Source organism: Piliocolobus tephrosceles, chromosome 10, assembly GCF_002776525.5.
Source record: "Piliocolobus tephrosceles isolate RC106 chromosome 10, ASM277652v3, whole genome shotgun sequence".
Lineage (NCBI taxonomy): Eukaryota > Metazoa > Chordata > Mammalia > Primates > Cercopithecidae > Piliocolobus > Piliocolobus tephrosceles.
In genome coordinates, this window is record NC_045443.1 from 99,678,090 (window position 1) to 99,703,595 (window position 25,506).

The 25,506-nt window shown below is 37.5% G+C and overlaps 2 protein-coding genes across 5 annotated transcripts in view; one reads left to right on the forward strand and one right to left on the reverse strand.

The window, feature by feature from the left end:
* Positions 1-19,047, reverse strand: part of NUP37 (nucleoporin 37) — a 46,649-nt gene extending 27,602 nt beyond the window's left edge. The window contains exons 1-3 of one of the 2 annotated variants that reach the window (XM_023188384.1): positions 18,862-19,047; positions 17,156-17,376; positions 10,936-11,060 (exon numbers count right to left, since the gene is read on the reverse strand). In XM_023188384.1, coding sequence (XP_023044152.1) covers positions 10,936-11,060; positions 17,156-17,311 — 281 coding nt within the window. In that variant the 5' untranslated portion in view covers positions 17,312-17,376; positions 18,862-19,047. The remainder of the gene's footprint in view (positions 1-10,935; positions 11,061-17,155; positions 17,377-18,861) is intronic. The other variant, XM_023188441.1, reaches the window with a different exon arrangement.
* PARPBP (PARP1 binding protein) overlaps positions 18,983-25,506 on the forward strand; it is a 69,510-nt gene continuing 62,986 nt past the window's right edge. For 2 of the 3 annotated variants that reach the window (XM_023188097.1, XM_023188173.1), the window contains exons 1-2: positions 18,983-19,090; positions 22,679-22,834. In XM_023188097.1, the coding sequence (XP_023043865.1) occupies positions 22,682-22,834 (153 nt within the window). In that variant the 5' untranslated portion in view covers positions 18,983-19,090; positions 22,679-22,681. The remainder of the gene's footprint in view (positions 19,091-22,678; positions 22,835-25,506) is intronic. The other variant, XM_023188260.2, reaches the window with a different exon arrangement.

Genomic DNA, 25,506 nt, shown 5'->3' on the forward strand with positions numbered 1-25,506 from the left:
TCCAGGTCACTGAAGCTTTTATCATAAGTCATAAGCATGCTTTTTATGGAGGGGGAAAGAAGACTGTTGTGGTTTTATTGTAAAAAGTATTATACAGCCATCACAGAAAGTAGGAGTCATATTATTTTATTTTGAGAACATACAAAAGGTTAGTCTATTCTGGATTTGCCTTTTCAATAATAAAAGTACAGAATTTTACACTAAATCAGCACTTGAATTTAATTTTACATGTTTTCTTAAAAGCAAAAAAGGATGGATTTAAAAAGTATCTTCATTTTAGCCAGGTCAACAAGAGATATTAAAAATATTGTTATACATTTACCTTAGTCTTTACCCTCTTCTGTTATCCATAATCCTTAGTTTTTTCTATTTCTCCAAATATATCAGATGAAGTAAGATACTATTTTTATAACTATAAAAGCTGATACATTTATACCTACTAAAGGCTGGAGTGTTATTTATACTTTAAACATTTAAAACATGTTTTTCAGTAGTCAATGGATTATTAAATTAAAAAACAAAACCTAAGCAGCAAACCCCCCCCCCCCGTTTTTTTTTTTTTGACAGTCTTGCTTTGTTGCCCAGGCTGGAGTACAGTGGTATGATCTCAGCTCACTGTAGCCTCCACCTCCCAGGTTCAAAAGATTCTCCTGCCTCAGCCTCCCAAGTAGCTGGGATTACAGGCGCCCTCCACCACACATGGCTAATTTTTGTATTTTTAATAGAGACAGGGTTAAAAGACATGTTGGCCAGGCTGGTCTCAAACTCCTGACCTCAGGTGATCCACCCCCCTCGGCCTCCCAAAATGCTGGGATTACAGGCATGAGCCACTGCGCCCGGCCAATAACCACTTTTTAAACTAGTTTACCTTTAATCCTAAATTTTCTAGATTCGCAGGATGTGAGACAATGGCTGAGAAAAAAATACAAAGTATACACTGAAAAACAAAAGTTTATTTTCAATTCTTTGGTAAAAAGAGTATCATACACAGATCTAAATTCATTCTTTAGTTTGACTACAGTGAGCCATTTTTTTCTCAACCAAAGGCTCTTAATCCACAGACCCTGATGTGTTGGTAGACCTTTGCTACTACACCCCTTTCCAGTAATTTGTCAAGAGTTGTTAGAGAAAATAGATCAAAGTCACCAGGGAATGATTCTTTGTCCAAGGTCTTCTCAGAGGTAAAATTAAAGTGGTAGTGGAATAAAGCATGTCTTCTTTCAAGAAATGTCTACTCAGGTTCTTTGCCCATTTTTAAATATAACTGTTTTCTTGTTATTGAGTAATTTGAGTTCCTTATATATTGTTGATATTAGCCCCTTATCAAGATGTATGATTTGCAAATATTTTCTCACTATCTGTAGGTTGCATCTTCACTCTGTTGTTTCCTTTGCTGTGCAGCTCTTTAGTTTAATACAATTCCACTTGCCTAGTTTTGCTTTTGTTTCCTGTACTTTTAGGGTCAGATCCAAAAAATTCACTGTTGTGGAGATTAATGTTGTGAAGCTTTTTCTGTTTTCTTCTAGCCATTTTACAGTTTAAGGTCTTAGGTTTAAGTCTTTAATCCAATTTCAGTTGATTCTGCACATGGGGTGAGATAATGGTTTAATTTCATTCTTCTGCATGTGTATATACCATTTTTTGCAACATCATTCATTGAAGACACTGTACTTTCTTCATTGTATGTTCTTGGCATCTTTGTAAAAAATTGATTGACCATAAATGCATGAATTTATTTCTGGGCTCTCTATCCTATTCTATTGGTCGAGGTATCTCTTTTTATGTTAGTACCATGCTGTCTTGAATACCACAGCTTTGCAATATATTTTGAAATCAGGTAGTGTGATGCCTACGGGTTTGTTCTTTTGTGCTCAAAATTGCTTTGGCTATCTGGGGTGTTTTATGATTTCACATAAATTTTTTAATTGATTTTTCTATTTCTGTAAAGAATGACATTGGAGTTTTGATAGGTAGGCACTGCATTGAATCTGTGGATTGCTTTGAGGAGTATGAACATTTTAACAATATTAATTCATCCAATCCATGACCACAGGATATGTTTTCAATTATTTGTGCCAAGTTCAATGTCTTTCATCAATGGTTTATCATTTCTGTGTACAGATCTTTTACCTCCTCAGTTAAATTTATTCCTAAGATATTTTGATGCTTTTGTAAATCATATTACCTTAATTTCTTTTTCAGATAGTTCATTGTTAGTATATTAGAAAGGTTACCAATTTTTGAATGTTGATTTGTATCATGCAACTTTAGTGAATTCATTTATCAGTTCTAACAGTTTTTTGGTGGAGTCTTTAGCTTTTCTCTATATAAGATCATGCATCAGGAAACAGACAATTTAACTTCTTTCTTTCCTATTTGGATACCTTTCAATTCTTTTTCATATCTAATTGCTCTGGCTAGGACTTCAAGTACTATGTTGGCAAAATACTAGCAAACTGTATTCAAGAGTACATTAAAAAGATTATTCACCATGATCAAGTGGGACTTATCCCTGGGATGCAACGATGTTCAACATACGCAAATAAATATATGTGGTTCACTTTATTAACAGAATGAAAGACAAAAACCACATCATCTCAACAGATGCAGAAAAGGAATTCGACTAAAGACAACATTATTTCTTGATAAAAACAACAAATTAGGCATAGACAAAATATTCTGCATCACAATAAAGGCCACCTGTGACAAGCCCACAAGTAACATCACTCTTAATGGTGAAAAGATGGTGGTCTCTCTTTTAAGACTAGAAACAAGACAAGGACATCCATTTTTGCCACTTATATTCAAAATAATACTGGAAGCCTAGCCAGAGCAATTAGGTAATTCTATTTTTAATTTTCTGAGGAACCTTTGGAATGTTTTTCATAGCAGCTGCACCATTGCTACATACTGACCAACAGTACAGAAGAGTTCCAATTTCTCCACATCCTGGGTCAGCATTTGTTATTTTCTGCTTTTTTGGTAGTGGCAATCCTAACATGTGAGGTAATCTCTCATGTGGTTTTGATTTGTATTTCTTTAATGATTAGTGATGTCGAACATCTTTTCATACGCCTGTTGGCCATTCATATACCTTCTTTGGAGAAATGTTTATTTAAGTCTTTTTGAATCATTTCTAAATTGGATCATTTATTTTGTTGTGGTTGAGTTGTGGAAGTTTCTTGTATACATTCTGGATATTAACCCCTTGTTAGGTATATGGCTTGCAAATACTCTCCCCCATTCTGTGGGTTATCTTTTGACTCTGTTGACTTCCCTTGCCATGTACTAAAGTTTGATTTAGTCTCATTTGTCTATTTTTGCTTTTGTTGCTTGTACTTTTGTTATCAAAACTAAGAAATAACTGCCAAATCTAGGGTCATAAAGCTTTTTCCAGATCTTTTCTTTTAGGAGTTTTATAGTTTCAGGTCTTATGTTTAGATCCCATTTTGAGCTCATTTGTGCAAGGTCCAATTTTATCATTCTGCATGATACTCAGTTTATTCAACACCATTTACTGAAGACACTATCCTTTTTCCCATTGTGTAGTCTTGGAACCTTTGTCAAAGATCATTTGATGGCTATGTGAAGGTATTTTTCCTAAGTTTTCCACTCTGTTCCATTGGTCTACATATTTATCTTTATGCCAGTACCATACTGTTTTGATTACTGTATAGCATTGTAATATGATTTGAAATAAAGAAGTGTGAGACCTTCAGCTTTCTCAAGATTGTTTTGGTCATTTGGGGTCCTTTGAGATTCCATTTGAATTGTAGGATGGTTTTTCTGTTTCTGTAAAAAGTGCCACAGAGATTGATAAGGACTTCATTGACTCTGTAGAGCTTTGGGTAGCATAGACACTTTAACACTATGAAATCTTTCAATCCATGAACACAGGTTTTCTTTCTATTTATCTGTATCTTTCATTTCTTTCTGCAATGTTTTGTAGTTTTCAGTCTTTGGCTTCCTTGGTTGTCTAGTGAGGGTTCTTATGAAAGGGGATACCATGCACTACATTAGCATACAGTTGATTTTGCACCTCTATATATTTATATATTGCACAAGAATGCCATGGCCGGGTGCAGTGGCTTATGCCTGTAATCCCAGCACTTTGGGAGGCCAAAGTGGGCAGACTACTTGAGCCAGGTGTTCCAGACCAGCCTGGGTAACATGGCAAAACTCCATCACTACAAAAAAAAAAAGAAACAAAAAACAATTAGCCGGGTGCAGTGGCGTGTGCCTGTAGTCCCAGCCACTTGGGAGACTGAGGTAGGAAAATCTCTTGAGCCTGGGAGGCGGAGGTTGTAGTGAGCCAAGATCACGCCATTGCACTCCAGTCTGGGTGACAGGAGCGAAACTCTGTCTGAACAGCAAGAATTCCATATTATCTTTAGCAGGTTAAAAAGTGCCCTCAGGCCGGGCACTTCAGGTGGCCGAGGTGGGCAGATCACTTGAGGTCAGTTTGAGACCAGCCTGGTCAACATGGCGAAATCACATCTCTACTAAAAATACAAAAATTAGCTGGGCATGGTGATGTGCACCTGTAATCCCAGCTACTCTGGAGGCTGAGGCAGGAGAATCACTTGAACTTGGGAGGTTGAGGTTGCAGTGAGCCGAGATCACACCAATGCACTCCAGCCTGGGTGACAGAGCGAGACTCCCTCTCAAAAAACAAAAAAACAAAAAAACAAAAAAAAAGTGTCCTCAAAAAGATAAGTCTATGCGCTAACCCCTGGTAACTATAAGTGCTGCTTTATTTGAAAATACGGTTTTGCAAACATGATTAAATTAAAGGATACTGAGATGATCATCCTGGATCTAGGGTGGGCCCTAAATTTAACAATGAATGAAACACAAAAAAGGATAAACACAGAGGAGAAGGAGGTATGAAGGGTAAGAGATTGAAATGATGCATCAACAAGGCAAAGAAAGTCAAGGACTCCTGGTTACCAACAGAATCTAGAAAGCAGGCATGGAATGAATTCTCCCTTAGAGCCTAATAAACCAATCCCACTGATAATGTGATTTTGAACATGTGCCTCCAGAACTGTGATAATAAATTTCTGTTGTTGTTTTAAGTTATCATGCTTGTGGTGATTTGTTATGGCAACAGTGGGAAATAAATACACCCTCATAAATTGTATACAAATAGATGACTGTTTCATTAAACTGCTTAACAGATGTTGAGTATCAAGTTATCCCCTAAAAATCTGCCATATTTTAACAAGATTTTCATTTGATTAACCATGTCAGCCTAGTAGTGGCTCTACCACTTTTTAGCTATGCAACTTGAAGATGGCATTTAACTACTCAGGGCTCAGTTTCCTCCTCAATAAAGTAAAGGAGACTGGATTAATTTACTTCTAATGCCCTTTGTATTAATAAATGAAAGAACTCTATCAATCTCATTTTAAAATGCAAATGTACACTCTTATCATTACTGTCACTTAACCTAACGAATACCTATATTTAATTAACAATGCATTATAAAAATAGGTGCTTTGATTTGGGACATAACAGGTCCAGCAAAAAGCAAAAAAAGCAGGGAGAGCCAAAACCCAATCAGGTCCACTTTGTGGTCCTGATGGTGAAACTGGCCCACCTTCCCCACAGAACTAATGTTTACGGTTTGGGGATAATTACAGAGATTGACTCTCCTGTTCTTAAAGCCTGAAACTTTTATTTGTCTTCTCTGAGTTCCTTTCTCAGGAAACCGACCTTCAGGCCTCCCAGATAGTATAAAGGAACTGAAACTTACCAGATCATTGCATCTGGACAATGAGACCCCAGACTCCTCGTTTGTCATGATTGGTTCCTTATACCTTACAATTCCTGTCCTTCTACATGTAGTTTCATTTCTTCCCTGCTGTATAAATTCCTAATTTTAGTGGGTTAGTGAGATGGATTTGAGACTTATCTCCCGTCTCCTCAGCTGCAGCACCTGAATAAAGCCTTCTTCCCTTGCAATACTCGTTGTCTTAGTCACTGGCTTTCTGTGTGGTATGCAACAGGGCCTAGACCAATCCCTTGTGTTTCGGTAACAATGGCAACACGTTAAAAAAATAAATCCCCTCCTATGCTGCATTTGGCATACACACAGTATGATAGGTTGTTAATGCCCAAGCTTTGATACCAGAACTTTGCCCAATTTAGTTTAAATTCCCCTGTCTAGGCTAGTCAGCTTCCCTTTGGTTGACCTGTCAGTCCATCTCCCCAATCATTCTTCACACCTTTCACAAGTGGACAAGACAAGGAAAAAAAAGGGGAAAAGGAGGAGAATCAAAAGGCCTAAGAAACACTGAAGAAATACGTGTCAGCTGTTAGGGGAAAAGTATGTTTCAAGTATGTTAAGGGTAGACTCTGTCTCAAAAAAAAAAAAAATGTGCACATGTACTTGATGATATATATGCACAGTAATGTTCAAACAGCACATTCAGAACCCCAAACTGGAAATATAGTATTAATAGAATGCATAAACTGTCACAGACTCACAATGAAATACGACATAGTAATAAATAATTAGATCTACAAGTAGAAACATGGATGAATCTCATATATATAATATGAAGTGAACAAAGCAGGACAAAAAAATACATATAGTATTATTCTATTCATAAGAAAGTTCATAAGCAGGCAAAATTAAGCTATATTGCTTAGGGATGCATCAGTAACTGATAAAACTACAGAAAAAAAGCAAGGAGATAATTATCCTGATAAACATGAAACTGATAGCCTTTAAGGGGAAAGAAGAAGGTTGACTGGAGAAGGGCACACTGGCAACCTCAAGTGCTAGCAATGTCCTATCTCTTGACCTCTGTGATGACTACATGAGTGTTTATAATAAACATGTTACAATGGACATATATACTCTGTGCTGGTTAATATTAAGTGTCAACTTGATTGGATTGAAGGATACAAAGTACTGATTCTGGGTGTATCTGGGTGTTTCTGGGTGTTGCCAGAAGAGATTAACATTTGAGTCAGTGGAGTGGGAGGGGAAGACCCACCCTCAGAAAGACACACCCACAATGTGGGTGGGCACGATCCAACTGGAAAAAACAGACAGATGGAGGTGGATGGAGCTAACTTGTTAAGTCTTCCAGCCTTCATCTTTCTCCTGTGTTGGATGCTTCCTGCCCTCGAACATCAGACTCAAGTTCTTCAGCTTCTGGACTTGTAGGCTTACACCAGTGGGTTGTCAGGGGCTCTTGGGCCTTGGGCCACAGATTGAAGGCTGCACTGTTGGTCTTCCTACTTGTAAGGTTTTGGGACTCCGACTGGCTGCCTTGCTCCTCAGCTTGCAGACCCCTTAATGTGGGACTTCATCTTGTGATCATGTGAGTCAATACTCCTTAATAAACTCACCTTCATATATACACCTATCCTATTCGTTCTGTCCCTCTAGAGAACACTAATACATACTATGTATATGTTTAAGCATGTATGCTATATTTTATACATGCAAATAAAGGGTAAGAAAAAAAACTGTAAAACAAAGCTTATTCTACCTAATTCTTCTCCTTTGAATTTGTCCCATTAATATTTTGGGAATTCATTATTTCTTTGCTCATAGGAAACTCTACACAAATTTGCCACAATAGTATCACTCATGTTGAGGGTCTCCTTCAGTAGATTTCCTCAGTTATAACAAAACTTTGTTCAAAATGTCATCTCTAAAACAGATAAAAGCTATTTTGGAAGTTGTTAAAAGAAACATCCCAACTAAGAGGGTTTGTAAAGAGGTATTAATAGCAAAATGAGGCCAAGTTCAGTAAGAATGTCAGCAAACAGAGGAGTTACAGTAATCAAAGAATACTTACTTAAAAAGAAAATTAACAATCTTACTAGGATCTAAATAAAACCAAACAAACCAACCCAGAAAACTTTATGGCCAGCCTTGTGTTGCTCCACTTTTCTTTGAATCCTTGCTGTTTTAGGGATATTTAAGTCCTTCTTTAACTGAACCAGAAAATCTCAGAGAACTGAAATAAGATGAACAATGAATTCTCTGGCCACTGTAAAAGAAAAGCAAGTAGTGATGGAAAGAGTAGAAAGGCAGGGAGAAAGAGAATTTAAGGCAACTACATGCTAATGATAAGCCATCATAAAGGGTTTCTAAATGTAAGATAAAAATTAATGATGATAAGAGAGATGCTGAGTCATACCTCAGTCATGGTGACAGACTACTATTTATTTTAGAATACTATAAAAAAGTAAAGTAAAAAAAGTATAGAGAGTTACTCTAGTATAATCACAATTATGTACAATTATGTACAAAAATGAAAAGGGTATTGGGAGTATAGGTGGCATTCTTCTCCTTTTTATTTTCTGTGTTTTCTAAATTTTATCTATTAAGCATTTATTATTTTATAATAAAAATAATGTATTTGAAAACAACAAGATTGTGCTGTCATCTTGCTCTAAAAATAATCTAATATTAATGGCTTGCTAATGTTTTTCGAATTTGTTACTGATATTTGTATAGTTCCAAAAAGGACTTGAGACAGTTTACCAAAAAATAAGAAAAAACCAACCAAACAAAAACACCAAACAGAAATGATGAAACACAGCAAATTCACTAAAAAGAGGACAGGAAAACAAGTACCAAGCAACAAGGAGAGTAGAGAATACAACAGCTGAATATCTAGGTTAAAGTATCACAAAACTTAAAACCAAGGGAAAAAGACTGTTTCCACAGCTTTCAAAATTTAAAGAATCAGAGACTTGTTCTCGTTTAGGTCTAGATATTGTGACCACTTTCTTTTAATATAAAAGGAAACTAACAGCACACCAGCTGCTGGCAATGACATTACGTATGCTGACAAATGCTATTGTGTAGATTATTCAAAACTAAGCTAAATATTGGTACAGGCTTCTAGGAAAAAACATGCAACATCTTCACAACCTATAAGAAATCACAAAATGATTTCTAATAGAAGAAACGAATACACCAAAAAAGAGTCAGCATCATCAGTCATCACGGAAATGTCATTGTGGCATCAACTAGAATGGCTAAAATTAAAAAGACAGGCTGGGCACAGTGGCTCATGGCTGTAATCCTAACACTTTGGGAGGTCAAGGTGGGTAAACTGCTCAAGCCTGGGTGCTCGAGACCAGACTGGGCAACATGGCAAAACCCCATCACTGCAAAAAACATAAAAACTTAGCTGGGAGTGGTGGTGCATGCCTGTAGTTCCAGCTACTTGGGAGGCTGAGGTAAGAGGGAGGGTTGAGGCTGAGCCAAGGGAGGTTGAGGCTGCAGTGAGCTGTGATCATGGGTCTGGCTATCAGCCTGGGTGACAGAGTGAGACCCTGTATTTAAAAAAAAAAAAAAAAAAAAAAAAGATTTACAATAGTAAATATTGGAGAATAGGCCAGGTATGGTGGCTGATGCTGTCATCCCAGCACTTTGGGAGGCCGAGGCAGGTGGATTGCCTGAGCTCAGGAGTTTGAGGCCAGCCTGGGCAACAGTTTGTAGGGACAGGCAAATCCCTGTCCCTACAAAAAATACCAAAATTAGCCAGGCATGATGATGGGCGCCTATAGTCCCAGCTACTCAGGAGGAGGCTGAGGTGGGAAAATGGTTTGAGCCTGGGAGGTAGAGACTGCAGTGAGTGGAGATGGTGCCACTGTACTCCAGCCTGGGCAATAGAGCCAGACCTTGTCTCAAAATGAATGAATGAGTGTTGGAGAGTAGGAAGACCACCCTTAGATTATTGGGGAAAAGACAAAATGGTGGAGCCACTTTAGAAACAGGCACTTTCTTAAAATGTTAAACATATATCTACCCTATGACTCAGCAATTCTACTCTTAAGATAAATTAAATCATATAACCACCCAAAGCAGTATTCAGCAAAAAATAATAACTAAAGTCTGGAAACTATATTGGTACCCATTTATAGAAGAATGAATAAACAGACTATGGTCTATTGATACACTGCAATGAAGTACTACTTAAAAAGCACTGGTATACATAACAATGTGGAAAAATTGCAAAAACAAGCCAGACGCAAAAAATATTCTGTATGATTCCACTTATATGAAGTTCTAGAATAGGCAAAACTGATTTCTGGTAATAGAAATCGGATCAATGGTTGCTTCTGTAGGGAGTGGGGTACAATGATTAACTGGGAAGAAATATGAAGAAACTTTCTTGGGTGACAGAAACACTGTGCATGAATAGGGTGTGGGTTATACAAGAATATGCATTTGTCAAAACTGATCAAACTGTACCCTTAACAGCTAAGAATATCAGAGTATCTAAATTATCCCTTAATTTAAAAAATGAAGTTAGCTTAATAGTTGATAACTTTTAGTTCCTAAGTACTGTTTACTAAAAAAAGACACATCTTTTAGATTTTACATTTGTAGGGGGCAAGGCTAGTGTTTTGTAACATATCTTAAATAACCTAACATATTCTTGCCCCTGTAAAGAGGGTTTCAGCAGGCATTGCTAGGATTTTTTCTCAGAAAACCATCATTCTTTTTAAACACTCACAAAAACTGAAGTCCAAGGACCAGAACTACAGATTTACATACTGTTAGACAAGAAAATGTGATCTTGGCCTATGTGTGAGGAAGGAAAGCTCATTAACATCTCAACCACATTTAGTTATTTTAAGAGTTGTACTTTCAATTAAGTTGTAAATTCAGTGAACAATCTGTAAAGACCTATATTCAGATGAATCTCAGGTAAAAAGCTTTGTAGTTTGACTCAAACACATGGTCAAAGAATCACAGTCATGGCTGTATCTTTAAATTACAAATTCAGATGATAAGCCTAAATTATTAAGTAGTAGCAAGTATCAAAATATCTAATATCTTGGGTTGTGGAAAATGGAAATTGAGAAAAAAGTATCTATGATCAGACTTCAGATCATGTAACACAATCAAAGTACACTAGTAAAGAATGCATTTGGTACTGTTAAACTTACTTGATTACTGGAGGCAGTGAATCAAGTCTAGTCTCTGGGCTCCAAGCTATGCCATCGACCCTGACTCCATGGTGAAATGTTCGAAGTGTTTTATACTGAATGCCTTCAACGTCTGCTTCTTCTTCCTAAGCACACACAGTAAATGCTTTAGTAAGTAATGAGAACAAACAATATAATATTCTGTATTTCATTATAATGAATTTATCAGAAGGTTATGTTTATGCTTTAGCAAAGTTCAAAAGCAAATTACATATTAAGATTTAACTAGTTCATTGAATTAAAAAAAAAAATCCAAAGTTGTCTAAGCCTCACAAAGTAACTCTCTAAGGCAACTAGAAACAAACAGTAAATATGTTCTACTTTATCTTAGGAGGCATTTCATAATAAGTTCAATGAAAAGGGACTGCTTGGTCAGGCGTGTTGGCTCATGTCTATAATCCTAACACTTTGCGAGGCTGAGGTGGAAGGATTGCTGGAGCTCCGGAGTCTTACACCAGACTGGGCAACATAGTGAGACCTGTCTCTACTTTATAAAAAAAGAAAACAAAGAAAATGGAATGCTCTAAAGAATCAAAATATTCTAGGTAAATGAATTACCAGAACCGGCTTATCTACTGACAATATTAAAAAAAATACACTGAACATTTTGATTACATGGAAAGTACTTTGGGACCTCATAAAGACCTCAAAGTCTTTATAATCAGCGTCAACAATGTTCATGTAGTGTTACATGTGGCATTATATGTGTGTAAGATGGTACAAATAATTCATCTGGACAGTCTATGAATACTGAATATGTAAGAAATAATCTGGTTAGTTTTAGATATTTGATTCTGGGAATAAATGCTTAATAAAGTTGGCTTATTTATCTAGTTCAGCCCTACTAAAATGATTTCAGTTTATCTTCATGGGAAGGTGAGAAAAAAAATCAACTTTAAAAGTCAAGCCATCCATCGCTGGCAATGGGGACAATAACCTGAAAAGTTCTCCCATTACAACATTGCAAAAATTCAAATACAGACAAGCAAACAACTACCAAGGTATGCAGCTGTTATAAGGGCATCTGCCTACATGCAATGATTTAAAGCTTCAGTTTGCAAGAGAGAGGAGACAAATCCTAGTGCCAGGACAAGGAAGGATGCCAGATCAGAGATCTCTGCATAGATCCAGGGCCCTTAAGGAGGAAGCAGGAAAAAACAGACAAACAAAAAGAAAACCCTGCCATGCAAAATACCTACCATGAGTAAGGGAAGGATACTTAGGGGGCCTCAAAAGAATTGCTAATGTTCCTTTTCTTAAAATAGGCAGCAGGTATATAGGGATCCATCTTATTATTCTTTATGCCTTTATGGATAACACATATTTAATAAGCATTAAAATACTGCTCAGCACCATAGGAAAGGTAAAAAAGAAAAAAAATGATAAAAAATTTTTTGCAATTTTAAAAATAAGTATATCATTGTTCTGCTATTTAAATCAATACCTGAACTGGGTCTAGAGACTAACACCAAATTTTCATGACAAATTTGTCCAAGAAATCTTGTGTGTTAACTACAGTTATTTTTAGTATCAGGGAAAAAAAAAATCTAGCAGGTGAAACTTGATATTTAATGAAATATGTATGTCTATATTGATAGGAATTACTGATCTAAGAATTCCATTCACCCAGAATCTAAATGCAAAGTTTTATAATGTCTACTCGAATGAAATCCAAGTAGATACACTGATTTTTCCAGGATAGCCTATGGGATCCTAGTAAAGTCATTTCACAAATATACTACACACCTTTCTCTATATAATTCAGATACCCTTTGAAAATAACTTCAAATTTCAGGTGAACTTAAAGTTAACAGCAAAAAGTTTTTCCATAAATGAAAGAATAGAAATACACATATCAAGGAAAGAAAAACACTGTCAAATTTTACTACTTCATAATTTGTGTGTATAATAGTTGTATAGCTAACAGCCAGATATGCCAAGACAGCAGCCACTAAGCAATTTTAAAATAAGTTTAGGAGCTTAATCATAGCTGACTTCACAGTTTGGATTATATCTATTTTTCCAAACTTGACAAATCAGTCTCTTAAAAATTAAGTTTTTACATGTAAATACACATCATCTTGCTGTTGTAACAATATTATTGACAATCAGGTCTTATAATTTGTTACCCAAATCACATACAGGATTACTGGGTGGTCATGGGGATAAAGAAATCCCAGGGACTGTATAGCCTGGGCTTTTTGTATTGCCAGTGAAACCTTTTTTCCTGGCAGCACTGTTTGCCACTGAGCCAACTAAAAGGCCAGGGTGTGTGTGTGGTATAGGCAGAGACAAATGCTATTTTGGATTTAGTTTGGGGTGTAAGCAGAATTGTATAGGCAGGAAATTAAGACACTTTGGAAAACTTGCTATAATACAAATGATTATACAAGGCTTCGGCATATTTGAGGTTGGGGCAAAGCCAGGTTGATGGAAGTGCTATTATAAGGGTTTGAAACTGGCAGGCCCTCCTACCACACCTATTTAAGGCCAAATACAGAATTTCTGTTAGTTAAGACTGTGAAGTTTCTCTAGTTCAATTCTTTCCCCCAATGCTTGAATCCCTAGGAGAGCATCTGAGTTTACACAACCCCTCTCTCTGAACATTTCCAGTGAGAGGGAACTAGCTACTTCTTTGGAAAGTTTATTCAATTGGGGAATAACTCTAATTATTAGAAGAGTTCTTCACATTAAGCCAAAATCTGTTTCCATGTAAATTCTACTCATTATTCCATGTTCCATCTCTGGAAACACACCAAGTCAGTCTAAATTAATGATGGCAAGTATCTGGCCATAGTTATCTCCTCTAGGTGAAGACACACTAAGCAGCAGATTCAGCCTCAGCCTGAAAGCATTATAAGCAACAACTCTGTCCACTCAAATAGAGGTGACAAATAACATAAAATCCATTTACCATTCTGAGTCTAATACCTCCTTCACAGTTTTAAACATTTAGATACTACCCTGAAATTTGTATTAAAATGTATTATCTTCTCTGAATCATAATATACTGCTGAGAACTAAAGAATATTATTATTATATTAAAGATTATTGTCAATTTACAGAGGAAAATGCAGAGAGAACTGTGCTGATATGGTAGCCACTAGCCATACAGGACCTTACGAAGCACGTGAAATGTGGCTAGTTCTACTTGATACGTGTACACTTTAAAAAGTGTAAAATACATAGCAGATTTCTAAGTCTATTCAAGGGGTCTTCATTAGTGAATTGAGGCCTCTAGTATAACTTGGATGAGAACACTGATTTAGGCAAGCATACAAGTTCATGCTCCTCTGCCCTTTAACAAAGGTTTTTATAGCAGTTTTCTTATTGCTCTGCTTTATATTTAAATATTTCCTTAAGGATATAGTCCTTGCTTTTTTCATGTCTTGGCACCCAGTATGTACTTAAGGAATATCTGACAAATACATGACACCAGTTAACAGTACTATCGTGCAGAAGCTCATATGTCCATCATAATCAAAGAGATAGCATGAGATTCTGAAAAATGCTTTGTTGAAATTCAAATTCACTATATCTACAACGTTTTCTAAATAGCCTTAAAATAAGGATTATCTTTCTGAGAGGAATGTGGAAATCTTTCCACTTAATTTACCTTTACTTAGTTTTCTCTCAAGACAAGAGGCATGAAACTGAGTGCAAGGGAACTTGAAGGTTCTAGGACAACAGAACAGCAATAATGTTTAACAGTGTTTAGCTAGATAAAAAATAACTTCAAATAAAAGCAATAATTTATTTTGAAATGGACTTACTTAATTGTATTTCCAATGTCTGGTGTAGAATATAATTTGTGTTTACTATTGTCCAAATTAATAAAAATCTAATTTTTTCCTTAGTAATTTGGGCATGAGACCTACATTGCTAATCTCACAGGTATGAGGGTCAACTGAGACAATACATGTGACCACAAAACATAACAGAACACAAATGTTTATACTAGTTCTTTTTTCTCACGTTGTCATTTTCCTTCTTTCTCCCATCTTCTCCCTCTCTCATCTTTGCCTTTCTCTTTTCCTAATTTGTTCTCCACTGACTTTCTCTCTCAACATTTCTTAATCATAAATGAGATAAACATTTTTCAGTGTTTTTGAATACAATTTTATGTTCAGTTATTAATTTTAGAAGTAATGAAGTAAAAATTAGTTTTACCTGTAGGAGGCTGCTTTACTCTTTTGTGCATTGGTGGCCTGCATTAGAGAAATGGTTTTTCCTCAGTCTTTTTCAAGTATGTAACATTGTTTTAATCATATAACTTTTTATGATCCTAAACCATGTCCATGTAAGTGAGGCTGAGGGTCATATTTAGTCTAAAAGGTAGTAATTTCTACCCCCCACCCAAAAAGACAGTATGAAATAGCCTAGGAGCTGTCATATTCTACTCAGACAGCAACAAACGGAAACTTTTAATTCATATTTCCTCTTAAGTATGACTATATTCCAATTTGTAAAGCTTTATATATTTATTGTGCTATAAAATGCCAAATTGCACTTCTGATGTCACAATACTGTAAGATTCAGAATTGCCGCTGGGCATGATGGCTCACGCCTGTGATCCCAGCACTTTGGGAAGCTGAGGCAGGCAGATCATGAGGTCAGGAGTTCAAGACCAGCCTGACCAACATGGTGAAACCCTGTCTCTACTGAAAATACAAAAAAGTTAGCTGGGCATGATGGCACGCGCCTGTAATCCCAGCTACTCAGGAGGCTGAGGCAGGATAATCACTTAAAGTCAGGAGGCAGAGGTTGCAGTGAGCAAAGATCACAGCACTGCACTCCAACCAGGGTGACACAGCAAGACTCCGTATCAAAAAAAAAAAAAAAGATTTGCCTTTTCAGTAAAGGAGGAAATAACATTTATAATGATATAATATCACTTGAGTGATAGTTACTTTAAACCTTAGAAAATTGGACACTTCCAAATTACCGTATTAATTATAATTTGAGAAATACAGTTCTATTAATAATATTCTGATAGGCCAGGCAGGGTGGCTCACACCTGTAATCCCAGCACTTTGGGAGGCCAAGGTGGGCGGATGACATGAGGTCCGGAGTTCGAGACCAGTCTGGCCAACATCATGAGAGCCCCTACTAAAAATACAAAAATTAGCTGGGTGTGGTGGCGCATGCCTGTAATCCCAACTACTCAGGAGGCTGAGGCAGGAGAATCAATTGAACCCAGGAGATGAAGGCTGTAGTGAGCTGAGGTCACACCAGTGCACTCCAGCATGGGCCACCAAGCAAGACTCTGTCTCAAAAATAATAATAATAATAATAAAAATAATAATATTCTGACAGACAAAGGCTTAGCCAGATAGTCCTGACGCTTGAACCTTCGTTGTTCAAAGTCTCTCTTACATGTAAAACTAGTTTTCCTCTGAGAAAACATGGTTTATGTTCACCACAAAGCAATGTTACTTTGGTGATTAAATCTGAGTGTTACCACTGCCCATATCAATGACAACTAAAACACATATATGGATTACAATGTTGTCAGATGCCCTCTCGGAATTTTACACATACTAAAATTTGAGCATTGTTTTCCTCTTGTTTACAGGAGAGGCTAAATATCTTATTCAAGGTCTCATAGCTAGTAAGAAGTAAGTAAAGCAGGAGTAAACATGTAGGCATTCCAGTTCTAGAATTCACGCTCTTAATAGCTATGCTTAACTGCCTCAATTAATAAGACTCCATACTCTGCATACTTCAGATGCACAAAAAGTATGACAGAATACTAATAGGAAAGCTGAATATTATCAAAGCTATAAAATCTCCTACAAGATCATTTTCCAGGCTCTCAATATTAGCTGGTTTCATGTCAAAGCAGGATGTAGAAAAACCGTAATTAATTGGATCTCATTTATATTGTTTTTTTTTCCTGTACATAACCACTGTTCAGTTAATCATAGCCTTCAGTTATCAGAATATTCTATTAATGATCATGAAGCAAAAGAGAAGCCTCATACTATTCTTTTTCACTATCTATATAATGTTTACATAAATCTCAGGCACATATAACTGGGAACATCTTTCTCTATGGGTTTTATCTTTTTTTTTTTAACATTCAAACTCAATATAGTTTCAAAGTTTAGATTTGGTTTGTGTAAGTTCTCTTATCAGTGAAATATGTTCACTGTCATTCGGTGCAGTTTTGTAGACTAACCTGAAACGTACACGTGCCAATGACCACATAATTATTGCCACCATATGCAATTAAGTTTCCTGAATCCCCATTCTCAAAGGGATTAAATTCTACCACATGCACATAATCTTCACAATCCACAGTGTAGGCAGCATTTCTTGAGGCATCTTGCTTCATCTTGTATGTCAAAATTCAAGCAGTTGTGAAAATTAAATAGCCTTCTACTGGACAAGGTCACGAAACTGTGGATTACAGCACAGGTACAATTAGAATGGTCGAAGTGTTAGTCATTAAGCAAATGCATCAAAATAAGGTTGTGGTGTTACAATGAGACAGAAAGCTCAAAAGAAACATTTAAAGTACTTATCAAGGGACAGAAACTGAAGGAAAAATATTAAATCTAGTTATTAATGGTTCCACATTGGCTCTACAGCTTTTTCCCGTATCTGTGATTCTAGCAGACAATAACACCATAAAGTTCTGTTTAGATTATCTAAAACAAAAAGTATTTCATCTGAAGATGGAATCATTTTAATAGCAAATATGTTAATAAAAATTAATAACTTTTATGAACCACTATTTGTAGGTGCCACATTAAGGATTTTACCGACATGACCACATCTAATATCTGTACAAATCTAAAGGCAGGTACTACCTCTGGTCTCCATTTTGCAGATGGAGAAACTGTAGCTTCAGTAGGTTAACTAACTTGCCAAGCTTGTAAGCAGGGCCAGGATTTGGAAGACTTCATTGTGTGTGGAGAACCAGTGCTAATGAAGAAAAAAACAGCCTTCTGGCTTAAAGGAGACCCAGTTTAGCGATAGTTATGACTCAACGTGAAAAGGGCTACAATATAAATAGATACAAAATACACGATCTGTTGTAAGGAGTGCCAGAATTTGTGATACAAAAATAATGTTCGGGGGGCTGGGGGAAGGGAGAGCATCAGGATAAAGAGCTAATGCATGTGGAGCTTAATACTTAGGTGATGGGTTGACAAGTGCAGCAAACCACCATAGCACACGTTTACCTTTGTAATAAACCTACACGTCCCGCACACGTATCCCGGAACTTAAAATAAAATTTAAAATAGTAATATTCTTAAAACTAGGCACAAGACTTTAACTAACCGTCAGGGACTAGTGTGCACTCTGGAAGTAGCATTCCCACAGGAGAATTACGGGTTTTAGAGTTTTTGGTTTTTTAAAAAATTCGACACAAGGGTTGTCCTGAAAACAGACGGGCTCAGTAACAAACATATCAAGCACCTTAAAAGTATCTACTGAGACTCAGATGAGTCCCACCTCGAGACGCTTATAAACTAGTAACCTTAGGAAAGGACATCCGGGACTGGAGACTTGTTAAGGGTGACCAGCAAGTGTTATGGACATGGAGGCAGAGAGGTATAGGAAGTGCAAGAGATTCGAGGTCAGGATATTGTGCAGTTCCCACACCTACTGCTCATTAAAGCAGTGCCCAGGGCCTCACCATACACGTTCGGCAGGACTTGCCCCTGTAAAACTAGAAGGGCAGAGACGGGAGAGAACAAGATAACTCCCTGCAATGAGCCCCGACACCTCTCCCCGGGCCAGGCGAGTTCCTCAAGACCCCGCTCCCACCTCCCGGGGCCCGAGGTGGGAAGGAAGAACTCCCGGGGATAGAAAGGCAGGGCTGGGCGGCCGGCAGAAAAGCATCGCGGCCTCTTGGGCTCCCTGCTCGATACGCACCGCAGAGCGCCGGGAACCGACCAGAGACAAGCTGGTCTTCGTTGGGGGCTGCTGCGACGCGCTCTGGCTCTGCTTCCGGGTCGGAGGGCGAGCGCAGCGATTGGTTCCCGAGGTCTCCCGCGAGGTTTGAAATGTATTCAGCGGCGACTGAGGCGGCTGTGGGAGGGCCATCCTTGGGGGAACTTTCTTGCAAGCTCAAGCGTATGTCTTCGGGTCTACCCCTAACCAGGTAAATCTCGCGTCTGCCCCACCCGCACTGTCTCATTTTTAAGTGATGTTTCAGGCTGTGGCTTTTGAGGGTGTTTTGCACTGTAATACCCGGTCGTAGCAAAGTGCTGTGGGACCGAAGTATTATGGTGCAGTGACTTCGCGCTCGAGTCTGGTTGGGCCTGGGGGCTGTAGGTGGAGTTCACAGTATCTAGCGATGGAGCTGGAAGGTCCTGAGGGTTCGTTTGCAGCTTGGAAGACAGGCCCATAGAGGCCTGCTTAACTTCCATTAGTTAGACAGGAAATCAGGATTCTAGTCCCACTATGCACGCAGACTCCAATTCCTCAACTTCCTCCTACTTCTGATTAGTTACAGCCTCCCAAGGAACCTTTGGGACTTGCACTCTAACACTGATAATGATGTTGAGTACATTTTTAATTGAGCACCTACTAAATGCCTGGCACTAGGTGGGTTGTGTACTCGTTGCACTGACGTCTCATTCTGTGAGGTAGGAATTCCCTTCCTGGTTTTGCAGGTGGAGAAACTTATGCTCATTAGAGATTTTAAGTACCGAAGGACTACAGGTCATAAATGGGGGAGCCTGAAAGTGATATCTGACTCGAAAATGTAGTTCTTTCAACCATTTCACACTGCCTGCCCAGTGACAATTTTTTGTCTCACAGTTTTTGCTCTAGAGCAGCTGGAATCCAATTTTTTAAAAACAAGTGTTATCGCTGCTGCCTTTGGCTACTGTTTTTTTTTTTTCTTGTATAGTGCAGCCTGCCATTCAGAGTGCTGGCATATTTATTGTCTCATTGACTCCTCACAAGGGACTGGAAGGCAAGTATTTCTGTGTAATGATGCTTCTACCTAGGCAACCACGTGTAAGGCTTATCGCATAGGCTCCCTCACTCAGCTAGCTACAGGAAGAGCTGGGACTAGACCAGGGGTTGGCAAACTAGCTGTGCTGCCTGTTTTTGTGCAGCCAGCTCCTTAGCTAAGAATGAGTCTTACATGTTTATATGGTTGGGGGAAAAATGAATAATGTTTTGTGATGTGTAAAAATTACATGAAATTCAAATTTCAATGTCCATAAAAAAAGTTTTATTGGAGCGCAGCTGTGCTCGTTTGCTTGTTTATGTATGTCCGTGGCTATTTTCACACTAGAAGGTCAAAGTGAGTAGTTGTGCCTGCCTCAAATACTTACTGTTTGTTCCTTTAGAAATAGCGGATCCCTGAATGAGACTCTTGGTTTTCTGTCACCATAGTAATGCTTTTTTTTTTTTTTTTTTTTTTTTTTTTTAAGACGGAGTCTTACTCTGTCACCTAGGCTGGAGTGCAGTAGTGCTATCTTGGCTCACTGCAACCTCCGCCTCCCTGGTTCAAGCCATTCTCCTGTCTCAGCTTCCCGAGTAGCTGGGGCACGTGCCACCACACCCAACTAATTTTTAGCAGACATGGTTTCACCATGTTGGCCAGCCTGGTCTCGAATTCCTAACCTCAGGTGAGCCTCGGCTTCCCAAAGTGCTGGGATTACAGGTGTGAACCACCATGCTAGGCCAATGCTCTTTTACTTTTAACTCAAAACAACTTAGAAACTCATAATGCGTGATAATAGTTAATGTGCTTTTATACATGCCAGGCACTGTTCTAAAAGCTTTACTTGTGTTTATGTTGTTTACTCGTCATAAAACCCTATGGGATAGGGTTTTCATTTTCATTATGAGGAAGCTGAGACAGGGAAAGGTGATATAACTTGGCCAAGATCTCGCAGCCAGTAAGTGGTGGAGCCACATTTCAGAATAGTCTAATTCCCAAGTGAGTCTTCATTCATAGCAATCAAATCTCATAATACGACCTTTAGATAATACCGGTAAGTAATTTACTCCTAAAAATTTATTTCAGGCAAAGTGACCATGTCACTGAAGCTGACACTTCTTCACTTTTTTTCTTTCAAGAGATGAGGGTGATTTTTTGAAGAGAAATACAACTCTTAGCTATTTACTAGGTTTTGCATTTATGTAAATAATTAATCTCTGATTTTTCTACCTGTATTTTTAAGTTGCATCATAGATTGTATCTATAATTCAATTATTTTGCAAGTGGCATATGTCTTTGTTCTTGATTATACAAACCAAAGATGCCAGTAAACATCTAAGATTCTGTTTATGCCACATAAAAGTAGAAGAAATGCATAGCAGGAGTCAGGAAATGGAATGAGTGCAGGAAAATGCCCAAAATAAGATGATGGGCATGTGAGTATGCCTAGACTTGAGTACTTAAAGTAGGAAAAAAAACTTTTAGCAGGCATGTCTGTAAACTCAGAGAAAGCAATTGGATGCCTTGTGTAGTCTTGGGTACATGAAACAATGGCACTGCCTCAAATTATTTTGAAAGGCTTTTGTGTGCATCAGGAGAAGTTATTTAATATGATGCTTTAGGAACACAGCTTATAGAGTTAGACGTCTTAAGTTTATGCTGTTTGTCCAGTTACAAGCTGAGTGACATGGAGGATATTAGGTAAAATGAGGATAATAACAGACCTGTCTTATTGGACACTTGTGAGAATTGAGTGAGGTAATCACTATTAAGCTTTTGAAAAGTATCTCCACCAAGTAAGCTCCTAAATATTAGTTATTTTATTGGTTATGTAGTATAGATTAACAAACCATTTCAAAAGTTAAGGTTTTAAAATAACCCTTTCCTTCTGATTCTGTGGATCAGCAGTTTGGGTGGGACACTGCTAGGTGATACTCTGGTGGTCACACAGGACACAATTCCTCCAGTAACAGGTTGTGACAACACATGTGAGTTATCTACCAGGGAAGCTTATTAGAGACTCCGTGCCCAGGGTTTTTATTGGGGACTAAGTGCAAAGGCATCCACTGTCTGACATGTACCAAAATTCCAGACTCGCAAGTGTTTAGCATAAACTATATTGTTTTAATGAACAGTTTAGCACAGTGAACCACTCTTACTGGAAACGCTCCTGAAATCTAAGTTCCCGGACTGAACTCCAGCTTCAAAGGATAGCATTCAGGCCTATTGTATTAGTACTTCTGCACACACCACTTAAGGCCTAAGCTCAGAACTCCCACAGCGTCATTCTTGCCACATTCTATTGGTTAAATCAAGTCACGAGGCTGGTCCAGATTCAAACAGGTAGAAAAATAGGCCACCTCTTTTGGGACAATGTAAGATGGGAGGAAATTGGCTTTTTAGGTTTTTTTTTTTTTTTTTTTTTCCAATTTATCAGATATTACCTATCTCAAAACAAATATATATATTTAAATGCAACTTTAGTTATGTTTGTAATTATAAGTTTGCAGTAAATTTGCATGTCTGTTTTTGTGTGAATTTTCAGAATTGAAGGCTGCATTTTGTTCTTTCAAAAGATTTGGCTTAAGAAACCAAAGGGAAGGGAAATATGATTGAGCAGAAATTGTATTATTTTGTTTTCCTAAATGTAATTAAAAGCAATCTTGGTAAATATGAAATGACCTCTCATTCACTATATATTTTTCTCTATCTGTGCTTGCCTATACATGTTAAATGTTAATTTCCAGTTAACATAAGGTGCTTTAACTTTGTATTCTGTCCTACTTTAAGATAATGGCTGTGCTTAATCAGAAGTCTGTCCTGGATATGATTAAAGAGTTTCGAAAGAACTGGCGTGCTCTTTGTAACTCTGAGAGAACTACGCTATGTGGTGCAGACTCCATGCTCTTGGCATTGCAGCTTTCTATGGCAGAGAACAACAAACAGGTTGGTAAACTATATTTAGGTTAACTTGTTTTTTTAAAGCAAAATTTCATTGCTGCCCATTTGAATAAACTTAAGAATATTAATTTCCTTACAATATGTGCCCTTCTATGATAATACACCATTTTCACAAATGTCTCTGTGTATCTGTGTCAGAATGTTACAATTGAATTTGAAATGAATTATTTCAAAATTAGACTTCATATGTATGATTATACTTGGGACATGCACATTTGTTGTTTAATAGGAAGACTTAGGATAAACATGTAACTATTATTGTGGTCAAATTATTTGTATTTAATAAGACTTTCTTTGTTCCCTAAACTTTTAAAAACTATTGGCTCTTGTACCCCAATCCTGGAAATTCTGATCTGCACTGAGATGCTGGAAACTGCCTTTAAAAAATTTCCACAAAGTGATTCTTACTTAGGTAGCTTGAGCCAGACTAGTGTTTGGAATTAAGCCCTAGCTAAAGGGCTGGAGGTGTTCAGATGAGAAAAGGATGAATGTAGGATAGAGTGGTAAGGAATGGCTTTGTGATATTAGATGGATTTTAGATAAAGGAAGAGAAGGCTGTAGAGGAGGCATGATGAGGAAAGTCAGTTCAGAAGAAGGGTTCAGGGGAATCAAAGTCATGGTTTGACTTTGGTAAAGATACTGGCTTGACTAGAGAAGAGGATTTTTGAAGGGTAGAATTAGTTTCAGTGGGTCTATTGGGCTAGATACTGAAATGATATTCTGATGAGTTGTTTTAATTTTACATGTCAGTAGTTTCCAGATTTTTAGATTCCATAGACCAGTAAAATTTCTAAAAAATTATTAGACACTGACAGATTTTAACCATTTCTCATTTTTGCAAATAAGGCCATTGAGAAAAAATAGTTACTATATACTATGATCATCATTTTGAAAAAGGAAGAATATTTTAACACTTAAAAATTAAAAAGTATAAAATCTTAAAACAGGGATAGTGTTTTCTACCCAAGAATAGTTGACAGTTTTAAACAATGCATGTTAAGAAAAATTTTGAATCTCTGAAACAATGACAAAATGTTATTTTACTTTATATAGTCATTTTTTGAACAAATACTGAGTTTTTACTATGTGTTAGACATCATTGTAAAAATTGGGAATACAGTAATGAAAGAAGTCTCTGTTCTTATAGAGTGAACCTTCTAGGGAGAGATAGCTAGTACTGTAAGATATTTAGTCTTTTAGGACATAATAAATGCTATTAATAATAGTGTTAATATGTACATAATAAACATACAGAAAAGAATAAAACAGATGCAACTAAGGAATATGCAGAGTTTGGGATGAAAGGGTTGTTGGAATTTGAAATAAGGTGGTCAGGGAAGGCCTCACCTGGAAAGTACTATTTGAGCAAAGATTTGAAAGAGGGGAAGTCATTAGCCATGGGGATTTTTATGGGAAGGGACTATCTCAGGCAAAGGGAGGAGCAGGTGTAGCAGCCCTGAGGTGGGACTATGCCTGTAATGTTCCAGGAACAGTAACAAGGCCAATACAGCTGTTTGAATAAATGTTAATCTCCTTCCCTCCACTAATTACTTTTTTCTCTTTTTCTGTTTTTGAACTTCTACTATATGCCAGGTATTGTGATATGTGTTGGGGTTAAAACAGTGAGCAAAACCAGACTTGACTCCTGCCATCATGAAGCATATTACCTAGTAGATAAGGCAGACATTAAGTAGAGGATCATACAAATACATGTAAACTAATAGCCATAAGAAGAATATGATGCTCAGACATCAGACAGTTGACTTCATCAGAGAGATCAAGCTGAGCCCCTCAGTTGTACTCTTTGATCTAGAGACTCTTTTTCACCCTCTCCAGGGAATGAACCTTCAATTTTCTGCCAAGTTAGATGATTATTCTCCCCTACCTCAACAGTAATTAATTATTAGGCAAAAATCAAAGCAAAGATTACCCAGAGAGATAAGTGCAATACTGGAATAACTTCTAGAATCACTTCATTGGCAAATCTCTTCACCAACGCCTTCCACTGGGCAGATTGTTTTTCTAGGAGACATATTAAGAGTGTTGCCTTTAGAAGGCTTTGGCTTATATGTGGCTGGGTGAGCAGAAAGGGTCTATGATTCAGCTTTCTACCTTTCTTGGACTCTTCCTTTGTCCTTTAAACTTTGCGCTCAGGGTTTATGAAAACCAGTTTCTAGAGTGCCAGGGAGTAGTAGATGCCTTGAAACAAACACAAGCCCCACCTTTTGCTTACCCTTCTATATTGGCACTTTCTCTTTGTTTTTGACCTTTTGTAGTTTCTCTTTTATAGACTATTTAGTCATGCTTTAAAAAATTTTTTCTGTTTTCTCCTGTAGTTTTAGGTATTCTGTATCAGGAAGTTTTTCTGTGTATCAAGTTAGCCATATTGCACTGTTGGTGTGTCTGTTTTAAAATTTGTAACAGATGGGGCCGGGGGCGGTGGCTCACGCCTGTAATCCCATCACTTTGGGAGACTGAGGCCGGCAGATCATGTGAGGTCAGGAGTTCAAGTCCAGCCTGGCCCACTTGATGAAACCTTGTCTCTACTAAAAATACAAAAATTAGCCAGGCATAGTGGCAGGCGCCTGTAATCCCAGCTACTCAGGAGGCTGAGGCAGGATTATCACTTGCATCCAGGAGGCAGAGGTTGCAGTGAG